This window comes from Scyliorhinus canicula, chromosome 11, assembly GCF_902713615.1.
Source record: "Scyliorhinus canicula chromosome 11, sScyCan1.1, whole genome shotgun sequence".
NCBI classification, from domain to species: Eukaryota; Metazoa; Chordata; class Chondrichthyes; order Carcharhiniformes; family Scyliorhinidae; genus Scyliorhinus; species Scyliorhinus canicula.
Window position 1 is genome coordinate 108,540,769 of NC_052156.1, and position 21,204 is coordinate 108,561,972.

General features: G+C 45.8%; 1 protein-coding gene across 10 annotated transcripts in view; it reads left to right on the forward strand.

The window, feature by feature from the left end:
• The window catches only part of sox5 (SRY-box transcription factor 5), a 471,378-nt gene that overhangs the window by 442,548 nt on the left and 7,626 nt on the right, over nt 1–21,204 (forward strand). For all 10 annotated transcript variants that reach the window (XM_038811022.1, XM_038811020.1, XM_038811021.1 and 7 more), the window contains 2 exons: nt 3,727–3,841; nt 6,904–7,077. In XM_038811022.1, the coding sequence (XP_038666950.1) occupies nt 3,727–3,841; nt 6,904–7,077 (289 nt within the window). The remainder of the gene's footprint in view (nt 1–3,726; nt 3,842–6,903; nt 7,078–21,204) is intronic.

The following is a 21,204-nucleotide window of genomic DNA, read 5'->3' on the forward strand; positions in this document are numbered from 1 at the left end:
CCTCAACAACTCTCCCTTGGACTGATCTGTTCCCTGTAGGAACACTATTCACGATGGACTATGCTATCCTTGCTCATGTATTACTTGTTTGGCCCTTGTCCCGCACAAACCAATCACTATTTGTTGATGTACGATTTGTCAATGTACTCTGTCGATTATTCTTTTGTCTACTATGTACATACTGTGTATGTTCCCTTGGCTGCAGAAAAATACTTTTCACTGTACTTCAGTACATGTGACAATAAATATCAATCAATCAATCAATGTAAGTAAGGACACAGGCAGCAGAACTTTGGATCGCCTCAAGGTTATGGAGGGTAGAACGTGAGAGGCCAGGAAGCAACAAAGGTATGAATGAGCAGGGGGTGTTGTTTGGGGGTTGGGGGGTGGCGGTGTTGGGGGAAGGGGATGCTATTGGTAGCACCCCCACCACCACCCCCCCATGGTAGCACAGTGTTTAGCACCTTTGCTTCCCAGTGCCAGGGTCCCAGGTTCGATTCCCGGCTAGAGTCACTGTCTGTGCAGAGTCTGCACGTTCTCCCCATGTCTGCATGGGTTTCCTCCAGGTGCTATGGTTTCCTCCCACAAGTCCCGAAAGACGTGCTTGTTAGGTGAATTGGACATTCTGAATTCTCTGTGTACCCGAGCAGCGCGACTAAGGGCTTTTCACAGTAACTTTGTTGCAATGTTACTGTAAGCCTACTTGTGACAATAAAGATTATTATTATTATTATTGGTGGGGGAACTGGGCCATGTTATGGTGGTGAACATAGGCAGTCTTAGTGATAGCAGGAAACACGGGCGGGATCCTCCGAATTCTCCAGCCCTCTAAAAGTCGGCGAGGCGTGAATCACGCCGCCCACCTCGGAGAATAGCGGGGACCGCCGCGACTCAATGGGCCACGGGGCTGCCCGAATTATCCGGTCCACGATGGGCCGAAGTCCAGCTGGTTTTTTGCCGGTCCCGCCGGCGTGGATCAGACTAGGTCCCTTACTAGCGGGACCTGGTGGTGTGGGCAGGGTCCTGGGGGGGGGGGCGGGGGGCGCGGGGCGATCTGGCCCCCGGGGGTGCCCCCACAGTGGTCTGGCCCGCGATCGGGGCCCATTGATCCGTGGGTGGGCCTGTGCCGTGGGGGCACTCTTTTCCTACACGTCGGCCGTGTCAGCCTCCACGATGGCCGACGCGTAGGTGAAACCCCCCCCCCCCCCCCCCCCCCCGCGCATGCGCAGGGATGACGTCAGCAGCCACTGACGCTCCCGCGCATGCGCGGACTCTCGCCGGCCGGCGGAGTCCCTTCAGCCCCGGATGGCGTGGCACCAAAGGCCTTCCACGCCAGCCGGCGGGGTGCAAACCACTCCGGCACCAGCCTAGCCCCTGAAGGTGCGGAGGATTCCGCACCTTTGGGGCCGGCCGACGCCGGAGTGGTTCACGCCACTCTGTCTCGCCGGGACCCCCCGCCGCCAGGTGTTCCCTTGTGTTTGGAAAACGTCTTGGGGTTAAATATAACACCGGGGTATATACGATCGGCTTCAGCCTTGGACAAATGCTAAGACAGTGATTAGAGTTCGTAGCTAGGGAGTGGTGACAAAAGGGACTAGAAAGCAATAGTCTTCCGCACATTCAATTGAAGGAGATTTTTGCTCATCCACTACTGGATGTCAGATCAGCAGTGTGATAATTGAGTGCAAGAGTTGAGAGTGATGGTGTTTCGGTCGTCAGTGTACATGTGAAAACTAACACTGCATGTTTGGCTGATCACGAGGGGCAGCTTGTGGATGAGAAATAAGAAGAGGCCAAGGACAGATCCTTGGGAGACACCAGAGATAATAGTGTGGGAATGGGAAGAGAAGACATTGCAAGTGACGCCCTGCCAACAACTAAAAGAAAGAAAAAAAAAAGACATACATTTACAAAGTGCTTTTGATGATCGTCGATGTATCAAAACATTTTGCAGCCAATTAGGTACTTTTGAAGTGTCATTACTGTTGTAATGTAGGAAATGCAACAATCAATTTGCGAACTCCCACTGGAAGCAATGTGCAGACGACCAGGCAACCTGTCTTCCTACTCTTCGAAGTAGTGTCATGGGATATTTTACAGCCACCCAAGCAGGCAGTTGGGCTCTCCTTTCCATGTCTTATCTGAAAAACGGCACCTCCAACAGTGTGCGGCACCACACTCGAGTGCCCGCCCTGATTTATGTGCTCAAGCCTTAGAGTGGGACTTGATCTAGAGACCAACACGGCCACGACTGGCATTAGAAAGATGGTTAAGAATGGAACCAGACGAGTGCACACTTACCCAACTGGATGACAGTGGAGAGGCGTTTGAGGAGGATGGCGTGGTAGACCATCAAAGGCTGCAGACTGTTTGAGAAGGATGATGAGGGAACGCTTACTTCATCACAGAGAATTTTATTGTGATCTTGATGAGAGCTGTTTTGGAATCGTGGCGGTGAAAGCTGGTTGGAGGGATTCAAACATGGGCCGGAATTCCCGATCGTCGGGATTCATTTTCCTGCTGCCACCAGCAGGTTTCCTGGCAGCGTTGGGTGATTTCAATGGGAAATCCCATTGTGGGATGATAGAATGCTGCCACGTGGCCGAGCAGGCAGTTTGTATTAGAAGAACCGAAACCGTGGCTTCCCTTTGAATTCCGGGATGATCCTGCAGTTCTGGTAAACAGGAGCAGAATCTAATCGTTTATTATGTAGTGTAAGCAGATCTGGCAGTGAGTGGCTGAACCGAAATCTGGCATTTTTGCTCAAGTCTGTTTCACTGGGACTTAAGAAAGCGGAGATCAGGGCTGTACCGGGGGGAACAGTCAGGGTGTGAGAGAGAGAAATATTTTATTGAAGACTACAGTTATATCGACTGTGTTGAGAGGGAAGCCTTGGCCGAACTCCCTGAGCAGTTTTGGACAAACATTAGAGTCTCCAGTTAGCATTTCAAAATTGTTCATAATGTTTAATGCAGCATTACTTAACTTAACATCTTAGCAAAGAGCCTCTGAGGACTGCGATTCAGCACGTGCTTGTCATTTCTGTGGGGTTCCTTTGAATTTTGTGCTGAAATGATATGTTGTAATAAGACCCTGAAACTATCAACAATAAGTTATATGACATTGAACAAACACAGACCTGTTTGCAGAATTGGTTTCTTGCGACCTAAGCGATGGAAAAAAATGTAATGCAAAAAATTAAAACATTGTATATTAGGAGAAACTGGTTACAATTTCTAAACGATTGTACAACAATGTTTTTGTATAATTGTTTGTCTTTTCTACACACCATTTGTGCCTTAGCTTCAAAATAAAATTAAGTAGGACCATGAAGGTTCCTGGACTGTTTAGAAATCAAGCTGGTTTGCTAATGGCCTTCAGTGAAGACAAGCTGCTGTCCTAACCTGGTTTAGTTTAACCATGGCTGTGATCTCAGAGATGATGGTTGACCCTTAGTTCCCGCTTAGGCCCCAGCAAGGCACTCAGTCATCAGGGCAACAATGCAGCCTTGAAATTGCTGCCCAAATCCCAAGAAATATTAAACAAGTTAAAAAATATATATGAAGGCGCAAACTGTTTTATTCTTCAAGCCGTCACTTCGTTAAAGTGCAGCTAAAAGGAGGGAGAATAAATTATTTCCATTCTAAGTATGTGCGAGAAAACTGTTGCATCTTTGATTCAGACACCACCTATTTTGTTTATAAGTGGGCACATCTCATTTTACAGGTACACGAGAAAACTTCATTGGAAAGTCTCGCCCAGCATCTGACTGAGAAGCGACCAGATGACGGGAAGTTCGGACCTGCAATGATGGATTTTAGCATGGGTGGAGAATCAGATGGTATGTACCCTTTTCTTAATATGGTTTGATTCAATCTAAGGACACTATCGCTTCGGTTTACAAAGCTCTTGCCTGAAAGATGCTGATCTTATGCTGCGGGCTTTCCGTCACCATGGAAAATATGGTTTTCTAGAAATTCATAGTGAGATTCCTCCCATCAGGTATGATGGCAAAATTGCTGTTTAAAGGGGATGTTTTAAACCTTCATTACACATCCGCATATATCAGTACCAAGGAGAAGAAATGAGATCTGGACAGTTTATAAAAACATAAGTACAGCTTCTTGCTGCAGTACAGATTTACAGACTAACAGCTTGACGTAGGTAAAGTGGAAATGAAAAAAAAAGCATTCTGCATCTTTTATTTATTGAACTGGAAACAAATGATAATTGCTCAGCAGTTATTGAGATTTGCAGAAACCAATTAGCAGCATAGCGATGACCAGAATGTGGACTCTGTGACTTGAGATAGATTTCAACAGGAGGTGAAAAGTACCTTTGCCCTTTAGATGTAATACCCCCCCGATCATAAGACAACTACAGAACATGACCAGAATTCATCAGGGACTCAGCTCTAAATGGATATTGTAGGAAATTGAATAGTTTTGCACAGGCTGTGAAATCAAACGTGGACAACATAGAAGAAGTACATCTGAGAACACAGATAAGTGAAACTAAGACCCCCTCAGGAAAGGAGTTACAGCTACCAGGAGAGGGTGAACAGGCTACGTCACTTTTCTCTTCATAGAATCCCTACAGTGCAGAAGGAGGCCATTTGGCCCATTGAGTCTGCACCGACCCTCCGAAAGAGCACCCTACCTACTCCCGCCCCCATTCCTGTAACCCCACAGATTGATCATGTCCAATCCACCTAACCTGCACATCTTTGGACTGTGGGAGGAACTTGAGCACCCAGATGAAACCCATACAGACACGGGGAGAATGAGTAAACTCCACACAGACTGTTGCCCAAGCGTGTAATTTAACCTGGGTCCCTGGCTTTGTGAGGCAGTAGTGCTAACCACTGTGCTACCGTGCCATCCCTTCTTCAAAACAGAATGCAGACCTAATAGAGATGTTTAAAATTCTGAAATGCTTTGATAGGCTGGACACGGGGGAGAGTTTCCTCTTATAGAACATCATAGAATCCCGACCAGTGTAGAAGGAAGCCATTCAGCCCATCGAGTCTGCAACAACCCTTCAAAAGAGCACTCCAGCTAGGCCCAATCCCTATAACCCCACCTAGGGCAATTTATCATGGTCAATCCACCCAACTTCCACATCTTTGGACGGTGGGAGGAACTGGAGCACCCAGAGGAAACCCACGCAGACATGGGGAGAAAGCTTCTCTTGTGGAGAGGAGCATAACTGGAGGCCATCAATGTAAGACATCTTGCAAGAAATCCAATAAGGAATTCAGAAAAAACATCTTCACCCAGAAAGTGGTGAGAGTGTGGAATGTACTCCCATAGAGAATGGTTGAGCTGAATAGTACAGATTAATTTAATAGTGAGTTGGCTAAAGGTGAAGAGAAATGAGGGTTCTGCAAATAGAGTTAGATGAGGAAGAATGGGGGAGGCTCAAGTGCAGCATAAACCGGTTGGGTCAAATGGCCTGCTTCTGGCCTCTACATTCTAAGTAATTCTATGTGAGACGTAGAATTAGGGGAAGAATTGGAAATCATTAATGTGATGGGTACTGTACATGACTGAAGAAGGGGGAAACGGTCAACAACATCTTCACTGGTTAACTACCATCAGAGCTGAGTCGATTGACCCTTATATCTCTTCATGGCAGGAGATTGAACTGTGACATTGTGTTTGGGATTAGCCATTTACTTGTTCCGTACTGCAGCACCATTACTGGCAGGCTGTGGGTGTTAGTGGCCAATTCAAGAAGTAGCTCAATGACTTCTTGCTGCCATTTCTTCCACTGAGGACATAGGAGTTAGCAGAATCATTCGCATTTGAAAAGAGCAAAGTAAAGTTAGCATATTGGAGAGTCCCTGTCAGTGTTACATTGAAATTCTTCTAAATTTCCGCTCTACTTGCATGTGCATTTTCAGCAAAACTGAAGTATCTGTCTGATTCATATGGCTGTATACACACTGCATCAAATTAACGGCTTAAACTCAATTAGCCCACAACAACTTGGATGGGTGCCAGGAAGTGCAGTTCCATGCATTAGCTTCGGGGAGTTTGCACTGATGGGATCATTTTTGTTCTGGGAATATGGGTAACACTGGCCAGGCCGGTGTCCATTCTTAGTTTTCCAAAGAGGCTGGTGGTGTCTTCCTCTTGGATCTCTGCAGTCCTTGCGGTGAATGTGCTCCCACAAATATTGAACAATGAATTCCATAGTATTGATCCAGCTCTCATTTATTTATTTTATTTCTGTTTTTCTTTTTTTAAAAATTTCGAGTACCCAATTAATTTTTTCTAATTAAGGGGCAATTTAGCGTGGCAAATCCACCTACCCTGCACATCTTTGGTTTGTGGGGGCGAAACCCACGCAAACACGGGGAGAATGTGCAAACTCCACACGGACAGTGACCCAGAGCCGGGATCGAACCTGGGACTTTGGCGCCGTGAGGCAGCAGTGCTAATCACTGTGCCACCTATCCAGCTCTCATATGTGAGTCCTAATGGGACAGAGGTGATTGGTGTCTAGTTTGTGTCATATTAGTACATACAGAAAACGAATTGTGGGGTTCAGATCTGACCATAGCCTCTCCCTTCCTTCTCTGTAAGCTCTTCCAGCCCCACAATTCTCTGAGAACTCTGTGATCATCCAACTCATGTGCGTCCCCACTTTTTGGACCCCACCATTGATGGTCAATGCATTCAGGTGTACAGACTCTAAATTCTGAAATCTCTCCCTCTCTCTTCCTTTGAGATATTCCTTAAAACCAACTCCCATTACCAACCAGTTCTAAAACCTCCTTCTGTTGTCTATTGTCAAATTTTGTTTGATGAATATCCTGTGAAGTGCCTGAGAAAGGTATACATGGTACAACTCTCAAGTGCAAAATGTTAACCATTCCTTTTCCACTGTTACTGGTAGGAAATGCAGGTGTGTCCGAGCCTAGGATCTACAGGGAAGCTCGAGGTCGGAGCAGTAACGAGCCCCATATCAAGCGGCCAATGAACGCATTCATGGTCTGGGCCAAGGACGAGCGGCGAAAGATTCTTCAAGCCTTCCCCGACATGCACAACTCCAACATCAGCAAGATTCTGGGTAAGTGGCACCCTTGCTTAGCCAGCACTGACGATGGGGGCGATTGGGATAGTGGTAATGTCACTGGGTCAGACTAATGCTCTGGGGACATGAGTTCAAATCTCACCATAGCAGGAATTGAATACAATTAATACATTGTTTAATTGAAAGCTGGTCTCCATAATGGTGACCACAGAGCAATTGTCATAAAAACCCATTTGGTCCACTGATACCCTTTAGGGAAGGAAATCTGTCGTCCTTACCTGGTCTGGCCTACACGTGACTCCAGACCCACAGCAATGTGGTTGGCTCTCAAATGCCCTCTGACCTGGCCAAGCAAACCATTTAGTTCAAGGGCCTTTAGGCTGGCCCAGCCAGTGGTGCCCACATTCCATGAAAGAATAAAAGAAAATTCGACTGATTCCATGTCTTGGGTAATTGTCTTATTATTTCTTCTCATAGAAACAATTGATCAAACTGGGACGACAGAAATATGCCAAAGATCATGACCATTTTTGCTTAATAGTTTGTAATTAAATACAGTACTTAGCAACACTGAGACTGAAGTTTCGTTGTCAGGTAGAAGAATATTAGCTATGTGTAGATGTGATTAATTAATAAGTGTGAAGAAAAACAACATCCCTGAGAAGACAAAAGGCAGCCTGAATCGTTAAGATGATAATGTCCATGTAATTCTTCCTGACAGTCTGACAGATAACAACCATGTAATTCTTTTTGTGAGTCACTTATTCTTTGACTTCGCTAAATTAAATTACATTTTGTCAGTAAGAAACAGCCTCCTTAATGTCAAAATAGAGATAACTTGCCCAGCCGCTGAAGATCTGTAGGTAATGTTCGTTTTAATTATTTTCCTTCGCTTTTTTAAAGGCTTGTTTTAATTGGGATTTTTTTTTTTGGCTCATTGCTATATGTAAAGGGGAAATGAAGGTCTGAACCTACCAACAATTTGGGGTGGGGGCGCGGGGGGGAGTTGGGGTTGGGGAAGGGAGTGTACGGGTGGAGTGATCATCTCTGCGCACAGTTTAAAATAATCGAAAATCATCCAATATATGAAGATTTTCAACAAAAACTGGCATTATTGTGCGCTGCACTCCCTCTTCTTAAGGAATCTTACTGTCTCTCTGTGGGTGTGCGCGGGTAGCACTTCCCGACATCCAAAGGCTCAGGCAGCTGATCTCCTCCCAGGCTTGTGCCATTGCCATTATGTACGCGGTTACTAGGAAGGATGCCGGGTTGACTCTCCCTCCTGATTTTCCCACCCTCACTGTGTGGAAAGTGATTGGCCTTAGCCCAGCACACTGGGACAGCTGAGGCTGCAGGAGCACAGCATATGGTGGATTACAAGCTCAGGCATACCGCCTATCTCTCTCTCTTTCTCTCCTTTGCTACCCGGCTGCTTCTAATTTCAATAGTCCTCCACTGATTGAGAATATATTTTTTAAGACAGGGGTTCTTCTTCATGCACAATGCTACGTTATTGATGATATGGCTTCCTTGATGGTTCGATGTGCTGAGGGTGGCTGATCCATTACCAGTTTGTGCTCATCTCAACCCAAGTGAGAGGGGAGGGAATTGGCCTCAGCACTTCCAGAGGAGGAAGGGGAACCAGCGAGTTGTGTGGGTGTCAGCTGAGGGCTGGGTCAGTCTCACTTGTGGTCCTCACCCTAATGAAGGTGTGGTGAATGCGTGTTCTAATTCAGAGAGTCCAGATTGCATGGCAATGCGCACTCTTATATGCATGTTGTAGTCTGGGGCTATGGACAGTGATGTTAGAGGCTCCGAACTTATCTTTCCATCACATGGCTGACTAGCAATCTCTTCCGCTCTTACCGCCTGTCATTGGCGTGTTGGAAGGATTTTTCAGGTTGATACTCGGCCTGCTTGGCCGTGTTACGGACGCAACTTCCTCTGCCATCAAGTCCTGGCGTGGGACTTGAACCGGGAACTTCTGGTTCCCGTGACTGAGGTGTGCTGTGCCAGCTTCAGGAGAGAGTTGGGGGAGAAATGGATGTTTACAAACAACTGTAAATCCTCATTCTCTGGAAGAATTTGGTTGGCTGTTGACTGAGGAACACAGCAATGCCTTAAGCCTGATGAGGACATCTGACAATCTCATGCCCAGAATTGAACCTTACCTATTGGACACTTATCTCCAAGCAGCAATATTTCATTGTCCAATTTTGAGTCAGTATAAAATTATCCCACAGTTTAGTTTCTCTTACATTGATATTCAGTTAAAAGTAAGCAAGACAGGAAAAAGAAAGAAAGAAACGGAGTGTATTATCACATTACAGGTTGTGAGAAATCAGTGTTGAATTATTACTGAATAATGTAGCGGCTTTCTGATGATGTATTATTCCTTCTGAGCAAATAGCAAAGTGTTGTTTGATCTCATGGAGACTGTTTTCTCATATTCGAAGATATATTTAGCTACAGAGCTGGTGTTGTGTGAAAAACAGGAAGCCTTTCTTTCGACCTGTATGATATTTGTTTAAAAGGAGTAAATCTTGGTGTTATCCCTATATCTCCCACATGTTCTTTTTGTGTGTGAGCAATTTTGCGGGCTTTCCACTAATGTCTGGTAGACCAATGTCGCAGGTTCCAGCTCAAGGGCGGAATTTTCCAGCCCCTTTCCGCCACAGGGATCATTCGGTCCCACCCAAAAGTCGATGGACCTTTGGCTTGGCCGCCCCACCACAATGGTCTGGAAAATCCCAGCCCGAGTCACATTACATGCAGTGAAAGCCACTGCGATCGATTTCTCCTGCTGGCGACGGCAGTGGTAGTAGTCAAAATGGGGGGGGGGGGGGGGGGGGGGGTTGGTTCTGTTTCAAAAGGGGCCTACCACCAAGCATCCAAAGAGCTCACCGTTTCAGGCAGTAGGCTACATTTGTTATGCCGAAGACCCCGATTGCTATTTTTAGTCTGAACTGAACAGAATCGGTGGTCAGACGAACAGGCAAGCTCCACCACTAGCCTTTGGAGTTGTTTTTGTAGGGCCGGGAGGTGCAGGGTCTTACAAATAATTTTCTGGGCCTGCTTGGGGGAAGCGGGGGTGGGGGCACTGCCCCCAAGATCAGGACACCCACCTCACGCACCTACACTGAAGGCGGCCAAAGTGTTCCAAAATTGCCCATCCTTAATCCGGAAAGTCTGCTTCCAGGTATCCATGGCTCTGCCAGGAACAGAGCGAGTAGCCTCTTTCTCAGACATGTGACAGCTCAGACCTTCACACAGCCAGCTGCACCTCACAGTGCCTCAGGAAACCTTGACACCAATCTTCCACAAGCTTTGCGCATTTTTGTGACGTGGAACACTGTTTAACTGACCACTGATTTCACCCACTGGGCAGCTGGCAGGAAATGCTGCCCATCCATTCAGCGAGTCAGTCAATCACAGTAATGGACCGGTGTGAGGCTTTGCAACTCTGCGGTCAAATTCCTCCAGTTGGAAAACATTTATAGGTGCCCCAAACATGCAAAGTCAGGATCTGTTAGACTCGATACATTTAGCCTTTGTGTAGATTTCCAAAAGCATAATTTCAATTTGGGAGAACTCATAGAATACCCTGCAGACCACTGTGTAGAGGATCAGCAATAGTCAAGAGGAATCGCCTCTGTTTTCAGAAGGTTAGCAGTGAGATCAGATAGTTCTGAATTATGTGGGTCCAAGGAGGCAACTGAGCGTATTCTGAAAGCAATACTATAGTGCGGCAAACTGCAACTAGTGTCGGCAAGAAAGGGATAGAACAATGAGTGGCAATCTGGTTTATTGTGCAAAGCAGTGCATGTGTTAGACTGACATTTTGCACAGACTCTTGAGGTTTCAGCTGACATTTTAAAAATCTTCGAAGGAGTTCTTAATATACAAACAAAATCCCGTCTTAAATATGTTACTCTGTGATGGTTCCTGACCAAAGGAACACATTTGATGTTCTGCTGCTTCTTTTAGCATGCAAAAATTACAAAGGTTTCCGCGACTACATAGGAGTGGAAATTCGATACTGGGTAGATAAGCTTTTGCTCATGGAGTGACAGGTGCTTTGAGAGCTGATGTCAATCTATAGATTGGCCTTTTCAAGTCAGCGAACAGTAATACCAATTTGTGTGTTTTATCATTTTATTCTTTCTCCATTGTCTTTTGCTGTTTGGTGTGCTTGCTGCATTCTTTCCATCTCCCCCTATCTCTGCAACCTCCTCCTGCCCTACAACCCTCTGAGAATTCTGTGCTCCTCCAACCTGGACTTCTTCCCTCGCTCCAGTATTGGCCGCCGTGACCTCAGCTGTCTAGAACCTAGACTCTGGCATTACCTCCCTTGAGTGTCAAAAGTTTGTCTGATTACGTTCTTGGCGAGCAACTTTTCTTATGTTAAAGGCTTTATATAAATGTATGTTGTTACTGATACCACGTAATAGTCATGTGGCAACTATATGAGGTTTATCCCCAAAACGGGGAGGAAAGATAATTAACAAAAAGAGAGATGAACAAAAATTGATGAATCAATGATCTGAGTTAACAGTAGTTCAGAAAAGAATATTATAAAATGTACCCTTATTCATTGGAGATTCATAGAAGCCACCTTGTGGCAAAACTGAAGGAACAATTCCAAAAGAAAACAACGAAAGAGGTTAAATTCACTCAGTGCAAAAAGGGGAATGCCTTCTGAATTTAACCGCGTGAATGTGAATCGTGATATTTTAGGTTGTTGAGTTGTCCTTTTTTAAAAAATAAAAAAAAATTCAGCGTTGGTCCACTTGTTCATTTCCTTTTCCTTTGTGAGTGTGTAATAGGAAACGAGCAGAGTTGAACAAAGGGGTCACTGTTGTAGCTCTGACAATTTGGATGGCAGCAGGAGGGCAGCTGTGTGCTCACAGAGGTAGGCTTCATTGAACCAGGCCCTGTGAGGCAGTGATCTCATTGAGGGGCTCGAATACTGCTCACAGGCATCATACAAAACCTGGGAGGCGAGTGCTGCCTCACACCCATTATGCGTCTGTTAGGTATTGTCGAGTGGTTGAAGAGCATTTTCTGTGCGGCTCTCACTCCATTCTTACGGTTGCGTTGGACACTTGACAACCAGCACGTCTCGTGTGGTCCATGTGTAATGTCTCCTGTGCCGAAGGAATGTGACACGATTATTCCAGACTTCCCTCATCATGATTCTAATCCTCAGATGATTTCCCCAGGAAAGTATTCATTATTGGAGCACAGAATGAGAGAGATCAGGAGGATGTTGGCCAGAAGAAAAGTGACTAATAATTCTCCATAATAAATATATCAATGCAAGTGTCAAATTCTGGTCAAGATTTGAGGGAGTCACTGAACTGACTGTGTGAAGGAGATGAAACTCATAAAAGCCAGACAGTGCAAAGGAAGCCATTCGGCCCATCGAGTCTGCACCAACCCTCTGAAAGAGCACCCCTCCCGAGGCCCACTCCTCTGCCCATACCCCGTAACCCCATATAACCTGCACATCTTTGGACACTTAAGAAGCAATTTTGAGCATGGCCAAATCCACCTAAACTACACATCTTTGGACTGGGGGAACATAGAACATACAGTGCAGAAGGAGGCCATTCGGCCCATCGAGTCTGCACCAACCCACTTAAGCCCTCACATCCACCATATCCCTGTAACCCAATAACCCCTCCTATCCTTTTTGGACACTAAGAACATAAGAACTAGGAGCAGGAGCAGGAGTAGGCCATCTGGCCCCTCGAGCCTGCTCCGCCATTCAACGCGATCATGGCTGATCTTTTGTGGACTCAGCTCCGGTGTTCCGGCCTGAACACCATAACCCTTAATCCCTTTATTCTTCAAAAAACTATCTATCTTTACCTTAAAAACATGTAATGAAGGTGCCTCAACTGCTTCACTGGGCAAGGAATTCCATAGATTCACAACCCTTTGGGTGAAGAAGTTCCTCCTAAACTCAGTCCTAAATTTACTTCCCCTTATTTTGAGGTTATGCCCCCTAGTTCTGCTTTCACCCGCCAGTGGAAACAACCTGCCCGCATCTATCCTATCTAGTCCCTTCATAATTTTAAATGTTTCTATAAGATCCCCCCTCATCCTTCTAAATTCAAACGAGTACAGTCCCAGTCTACTCAACCTCTCCTCGTAATCCAACCCTTTCAGCTCTGGGATTAACCTAGTGAATCTCCTCTGCACACCCTCCAGTGCCAATACGTCCTTTCTCAAGTAAGGAGACCAAAACTGAACACAATACTCCAGGTGTGGCCTCACTAACACCTTATACAATTATAGCATAACCTCCCTAGTCTTAAACTCCATCCCTCTAGCAATGAAGGACAACATTCCATTTGCCTTCTTAATCACCTGTTGCACCTGTAAACCAACTTTCTGCGACTCATGCACTAGCACACCCAGGTCTCTCTGCACAGCAGCATGCTTTAATATTTTATTGTTTAAATAATAATCCCGTTTGCTGTTATTCCTACCAAAATGGATAACCTCACATTTGTCAACATTGTATTCCATCTGCCAGACCCTAGCCCATTCACTTAACCTATCCAAATCCCTCTGCAGACTTCCAGTATCCTCTGCACTTTTCGCTTTACCACTCATCTTAGTGTCATCTGCAAACTTGGACACATTGCCCTTGGTCCCCAACTACAAATCATCTATGTAAATTGTGAACAATTGTGGGCCCAACACGGATCCCTGAGGGACACCACTAGCTACTTATTGCCAACCAGAGAAACACCCATTAATCCCCACTCTTTGCTTTCTATTAATTAACCAATCCTCTATCCATGCTACTACTTTACCCTTAATGCCATGCATCTTTATCTTATGCAGCAACCTTTTGTGTGACACCTTGTCAAAGGCTTTCTGGTAATCCATATATACCGCATCCATTGGCTGCCCGTTATCTACTGCACTGGTAATGTCCTCAAAAAATTCCACTAAATTAGTTAGGCACGACCTGCCCTTTATGAACCCATGCTGCGTCTGCCCAATGGGACAATTTCTATCCAGATGCCTCGCTATTTCTTCCTTGATGATAGATTCCAGCATCTTCCCTGCTACCGAAGTTAAGCTCACTGGCCTATAATTTCCTGCTCTCTGCCTACCTCCTTTTTTAAACAGTGGTGTCACGTTTGCTAATTTCCAATCCACCGGGACCACCCCAGAGTCGAGTGAATTTTGGTAAATTATCACTAGTGCATCTGCAATTTCCCTAGCCATCTCTTTTAGCACTCTTGGACGCATTCCATCAGGGCCAGGAGACTTGTCTATCTTTAGCCCCATTAGCTTGCCCATCACTACCTCCTTAGTGGTAACAATCCTCTCAAGGTCCTCACCTGTCATAGCCTCATTTCTATCAGTCACTGGCATGTTATTTGTGTCTTCCACTGTAAAGACTGACCCAAAAAACCTGTTCAGTTCCTCAGCCATTTCCTCATCTCCCATTATTAAAACTCTCAACCTCTAAAGGAACAATATTTACCTTAGCCACTCTTTTTTTGTTTTATATATTTGTAAAAACTTTTACTGTCTGTTTTTATATTCTGAGCAAGTTTACTCTCATACTCTATCTTACTCTTCTTTATAGCTTTTTTAGTAGCTTTCTGTTGCCCCCTAAAGATTTCCCAGGCCTCTAGTCTCCCACCAATCTTTGCCACTTTGTATGCTTTTTCCTTCAATTTGATACTCTCCCTTATTTCCTTAGATATCCACGGTCGATTTTCCCTCTTTCTACCGTCCTTCCTTTTTGTTGGTATAAACATTTGCTGAGCACTGTGAAAAATCGCTTGGAAGGTTCTCCACTGTTCCTCAACTGTTCCACCATAAAGTCTTTGTTCCCAGTCTACCGTAGCTAATTCTTCTCTCATCCCATTGTAATCTCCTTTGTTTAAACACAAAACACTAGTATTTGATTTTACCTTCTCACCCTCCATCTGTATTTTAAATTCCACCATATTGTGATCTCTCCTTCCGAGAGGATCCCCAACTATGAGATCATGAATCAATCCTGTCTCATTACACAGGACAAGATCTAGGACCGCTTGTTCCCTCGTAGGTTCCATTACATACTGTTCTAGGAAACTATCGCGGATACATTCTATAAACTCCTCCTCAAGGTTGCCTTGACCGACCTGGTTAAACCAATCGACATGTAGATTAAAATCCCCCATGAAATGAAATGAAATGAAATGAAAATCGCTTATTGTCACGAGTAGGCTTCAATGAAGTTACTGTGAAAAGCCCCTAGTCGCCACATTCCGGCGCCTGTCCGGGGAGGTTGGTACGGGAATCGAACCGTGCTGCTGGCCTGCTTGGTCTGCTTTAAAAGCCAGCGATTTAGCTCAGTGAGCTAAACCAGCCCCATGATAATTGCTGTACCATTTCTACATGCATCAGTTATTTCTTTGTTTATTGCCTGCCCCACCATAACGTTACTATCTGGTGGCCGATAGACTACTCCTCTATCAGTGACTTTTTTGCCTTACTATTCCTGATTTCCACCCAAATGGATTCAACCTTATCCTCCATAGCACCGATGTCATCCCTTACTATTGCCCGGATGTCATCCTTAAATAACAGAGCTACACCACCTAAGACCACCACCTAAGGGCAATTTAGCATGGCCAATCCACCTAACCTCTAACCTACACGTCTTTGGACTGTGGGAGGAAACCGGAGCACCTGGAGGAAACCCACGCAGACACAGAAAGAACATGCAGACTCTACACAGACAGTGACCCAGTGGAGAATCGAGCCTGGGACCCTGGCATTGTGAAGCCACAGTGCTATTCACTTGTGCTACCGTGCTGTCCTCCGGCACTGGAACACCTAGAGGAAACCCACGCAGACACTGGCAGCACGGTAGCATTGTGGATAGCACAATCACTTCACAGCTCCAGGGTCCCAGGTTCGATTCCGGCTTGAGTCAATGTCTGTGTGGAGTCTGCACATCCTCCCCGTGTGTGCGTGGGTTTCCTCCGGGTGCTCCGGTTTCCTCCCACAGTCCAAAGATGTGCAGGTTAGGTGGATTGGCCATGATAAATTGCCCGTAGTGTTCAAAATTTCCCTTAGTGTTGGGTGGGGTTACTGGGTTATGGGGATAGGGTGGAGGTGTTGACCTCGGGTAGGGTGCTCTTTCCAAAAGCCAGTGCAGACTCGATGGGCCGAGTGGCCTCCTTCTGCACTGTAAATTCTATGAAACATGCAAAGCACTACACGAAGTGTGGGGGGTATTAGGGACAGTTGCCTCTCTTTGGGCAGAGGAAGATCTTGCAAGCTGTTTTTAGGAGCAATGGTTGTTGAAGGAGGACTCCAATGTGTCAGATTTCCCATGATTTTGAGATTAGACGTGATGTTTCTTATTGGAGTAGAGTGACAAGTATTTCAGTCAGAGTTTTTTTCTCAGACGCATATGATCTGGGAATGTCCAGTGTTGACACTGCCTCCCCAAAGTACAAAACATTTTGTGGTGTCCCAGACGTGCAGTCTCACCTCTGAGTCAGAACATTCATGTTCCACACCAATCTAGACCGAGACCTGGGTGCAGGACTGAGAGAGAGCTGCAATGTCAGAGGTGCTACACTCTTCCTGTTTATATGCTAACCTGTTACCCTAAGTGCTCTCTAAGCAGGTTGGAAAAGATTACATCATACTATTGTTATCTGAAAAGGAAGAATGTGCAGGGTTATGGAGAAAAGGCGGGAGGAATGGAACTAGATGAGTTGCTCAATCAGAGAACTGATGCAGACATGATGGGCCAAATGGCCTCCTCCTACACTGTCACAGTTCTGTTATTCTGCAATCTTTATTTTGAAGAAGGGCAGGGTGCTGTTGCTAAATTGTCGTCACAGTCGCCCAATTTTTCCCTCACCCAACATCACAATGACATATTGAGAGCGATTCAGCAGACATGTAAGTCCGCATTCACGCACATTTGGCAGAGTGTTTCTCGACAGCTGCAGCGCCGAGATTCACCCCGCTACTCACCAGCACTTTGCCAGTTTTTTGGGCCTCAGGAAGTTTCTCCCAGCCGAGGCCATGCTTTACTGTATTTCCTGCACTGGCAAGCTGGGCTCACCAGTAAAGCTGGCTCCTCATTGATCAGGGTGCCATTCTGACCTGTAACCCCATTCTCTATGCCCCCTTTCAGAACCCCCCCCCCCCCCCCCCCATGCTTTCTGGATCCCCTTCCACCCCCCTCCCAACCTTCTTATGGTCCTGAAACCTCCCTCTAATGGGCTGGGCACCTTGGCATGCCCTGAGGTGTTATCACACTGGTCCAAATTTATGGAAATCAGTGCTCAATGGTGTTTGGTCGAGGTCTCGCTGACGTGGCCTTTGACTCCCGGATGCCAGGTGAAGTTTTTCCAGTTATTTTTTTTTTTTTTTTTTTTTATAAATTTAGAGTACCCAATTATTTTTTCCAATTAAGGGGCAATTTAGCATGGCCAATCCACCTATCCTGCACATCTTTAGGTTGTGGGGGTGAAACCCACGCAGACACGGGGAGAATGTGCAAACTCCACACGGACAGTGACCCAGAGCCGGGATTCGAACCCGGGTCCTCAGCGCCGTAGGCAGCAATGCTAACCACTGTGCCACCGTGCTGCCCGTTTTTCCAGTTATTTAAGTGAGTCTGATGAGTCCAGCGAAGGTGAGATCCAGATCGCGCTAGGCTGTAACAAGTCAGGTGACTCACAATCGGCCGGTGCCCGGCATGGAGACCGATTTGGGGCTCTCCCGGCATTGACCCCCGGTGGTTGTGATGCGCCCATTATCTGGTCATTATCACATTGCTGATTGTGTTCTGGCTGTCTGCAAATTTGCTGTCGCGTTTTCTACATAACATTGACTACACTTCGGGAGGACATATCTGGCTGTCCATCTCTTGGGAACATCCTGAGGTTACTGCAGTGAATGCCACCCTTGTAAAGGAGCAAAGGCTGGACCCATTCCTTACAACTGTGGCTATTAGGCAGCGGTGAGAAATGACTTTATATTTCATACGCCTTCGTTCAAAAAGCAAATGCTAACTAATATCATAGTGAAAAGGTAATGGTTAACGCTGGCTATCTGATTAAAAATAAAAGCCATTTAAGCTAAAGTAAGGACGGGGTGGGGAAAGGCTGCATCGGTGCACAGATCGTCAGAAGGTCAGCCACTTGAAGCTGCCTCGAGAATTCCACTGGGGTAGCCAAGAGAGAACTCGAAGGAAGTCTGCCTGGTGACACCCCTGAGATGCACTGTGGAGGTGGGAGCAGGTGGTGCACGAGTGCAATCAACAGTTTAATGTGGCAGGCTGCTCTGTTAACGGTGCGCAGCCAAGTTGCATAGTGTGATGCAAGAATGTCACCGCGCAGCTGCTAAAAGCTGATCCAGCACAGTGTTCAAAAACAGTTCTGCTGCCCTGCGCACTTAGGACACTGCCTGCTCATTGCTGCCAACTAAAATATGACAGGGGGTGGACTGAGGGAAAATTCCAGATCCTTAAGTGGTTTATGCACCTCCTCTTCACTCGGTGAAATTAACAGATAACCTTGGGGGGCTGGATAGGTTGTGGGGGGGAGGGCCTCATTACACTCGTTTTCTGAGTGGAAATTTGGGTGCAGGTCTCCTATTTAGATGGGCAACCTCTTGCAGTATTAGACACACATCCAACGTCAGGTTGGTCGGAGAGATTTTAAGGCATCTCCAGTAGCTACATAAAGTAGTTAGGCACTTTTAAATGAGCAAAGAGATTGCTGGGCAACTCCTAAATTTAGTGGTTCTGGTATTGTCCTTGTACCAGGGCAACTAAAAAATAACTTTTACTCCTTTTGCGAATAACCCTGCCCTGGGGCTTGCAAAAATCAAGATGGCTTCTTCAAAACTTCCCTTCCTCTTGGATCATGCCAGGCAAATGTTGGATCTGACAGTTCTCCTCTTCGTCATCCCTTCTGTCTTCATCACCACAACTTTTACAGAAGCTGATTTTGAGATTGCAGCTGATTGCAAAAAATTCTTGAATAAAATCAAGGTAACACGGGACAACAAGAGCCACACACCTGGCTTCACATCCCTATACATCCAGGTCATGTTAGCCCCCAATGTTTGTCTTTGACTATTTTCGACAGTGTATGAAGTAATGTAATTTATAATGAATCAGAATGATTTGCAAAGACTTCTCTTCCTGCTCCCTTGCTCCTCTTCCTCTCACGTCATCCAAGGATCTTTGGCCCCCACCTATTTCTCCTCCACATACTGTCCCTTGGGGATATCATCCAGAGCTATAACATAAGAACTAGGAGCAGGAGTAGGCAATTCAGCCCCTTGAGCCCGCTCCGCCATTCAGTACGATCACAGCTGATCCCCTCTCGGCATCAACTCTACTTTCCTGCCCATTCTCCATAACCTTTCATTCCGCTACTAATTATAAACCTATCTATCTCCTCATTACATTTGTTTCATGTTCCGTCCGTTGCGCTCTGCGGTAAAGAATTCCACAGATTCACAACCCTTTGAGTGAAGTAATTCCTCCTCATTTTTAAAAAATAAATTTCAAGAACCCAATTATTTTTTTTCCCATTAAGGGCAGTTTAGTGTGGCCAATCTACCTAACCTGCACATCTTTGGGTTTTGTGGGGGTGAAACCCATGCAGACAGGGGGAGAATGTGTAAACTCCACACGGACAGTGACCCAAGGTCGGGATTCGAACCCGGGTCCTCAGTGCTCATTTTTGTTTTAAATCTGCCACCCCTTAGCCTAACACTATGGCCTCTCGTTAAAGAATGTCCAACATGGGGAAACATCTGCTCTATGTCTGACCCGTCAATCCCCTTTAGAATCTTATATAGTCAATTATTTCTCCTCTCATGTTTCACTTGTACCCTGACAACTCCGAGTTCTCTCTCTTTGCCTGTTGACCTCACGTTCCTCCTTCAAGATGTGCAGGTTAGGTGTGCAAAGATGTGCAGGTTAAGTGGATTGGCCATGATAAATTGCCCTTAGTGTCCAAAATTGCCCTTAGTGTTGGGTGGGGTTACTGGGTTATGGGGATAAGGTGGAGGTGTTGGGTAGGGTGCTCTTTCCAAGAGCTGGTGCAGACTCGATGGGCCGAATGGCCTCCTTCTGCACTGTAAATTCTTTGATAAGATACTTCTTGAAACCTACTTCTTTGACCAAGCTTTAAGGCATCTGACCTGATCTCCTAATGTGACTTGGTGTCGTGCAAATGTTCCTGTGAAGATAACGTGTCGACCTGAAGATTTAGGTGGACATCAATTTAGGGACCAGAGTGACTGGCACAATGCGAGATCAGAATCCCCCATGTGTGGCCTTCACAGAACTCACGCAAGTTTCATCACATTGAAAATGGAGCTCTGAAGAAGTGATATTGGACCCGAAACATTAACTGTTTCTCTCTCCACAGGTGCTGCCAGATCTGCTGAGTTTTTCCAGCATGTTCTGTCTTTATTTAAAATGGAAATCACGGCCTGGGTTTTGCAACGGACCAACAGGTTACCATTTTATGTCAATCTACCCCGTGCTTTCAGTGCCTCTTTTGCCTTAAGAGGGCGATATATTCAATACAATATTTAAATTGGGCTATCTCTCTCTGTTAGGGACCGCAATACAAGTTTGGTCTTCCATTGGGTGGGAATGCGTGCTATAGGTATTGGAACTGCTGGATCAACAACCCTTAAAGGCACCTCCACACGCCTCTCCACAGGTGTTTCAACTCCACTTTACTACTCATTTTATTTTTTCGTGTGTGGGACTAGGATGATGTGTATCCTAACCCCACAAAAATCATCCTCTTGGTTCCCATTGCAGGATGGATCCATCCCCCCCTATCCCCATCCCCTCCCCAAAATTGTAACCCCATCTCCCTTTAAGGCCCACATCCAGCTTGGCTCTACACATTTCTGCAGAATTGCGAGTCTTTCTTGGGATTCAATGGGCCATTTTGCTTCACTTCCTGTCAGTTTAGTAACATTAGTTAACAAAGGTCATGTAGTTCATTTTGTCTCTAAACTGCTAATTTGCATTATTACAGCATTGGATGGCATAACTTACTGTCAATAGGAGTGTTAATGTGACCAATAAATGGCTTTGTAATTGTTGGGTAGCAACTCTGTATAATTAACATGTATGTT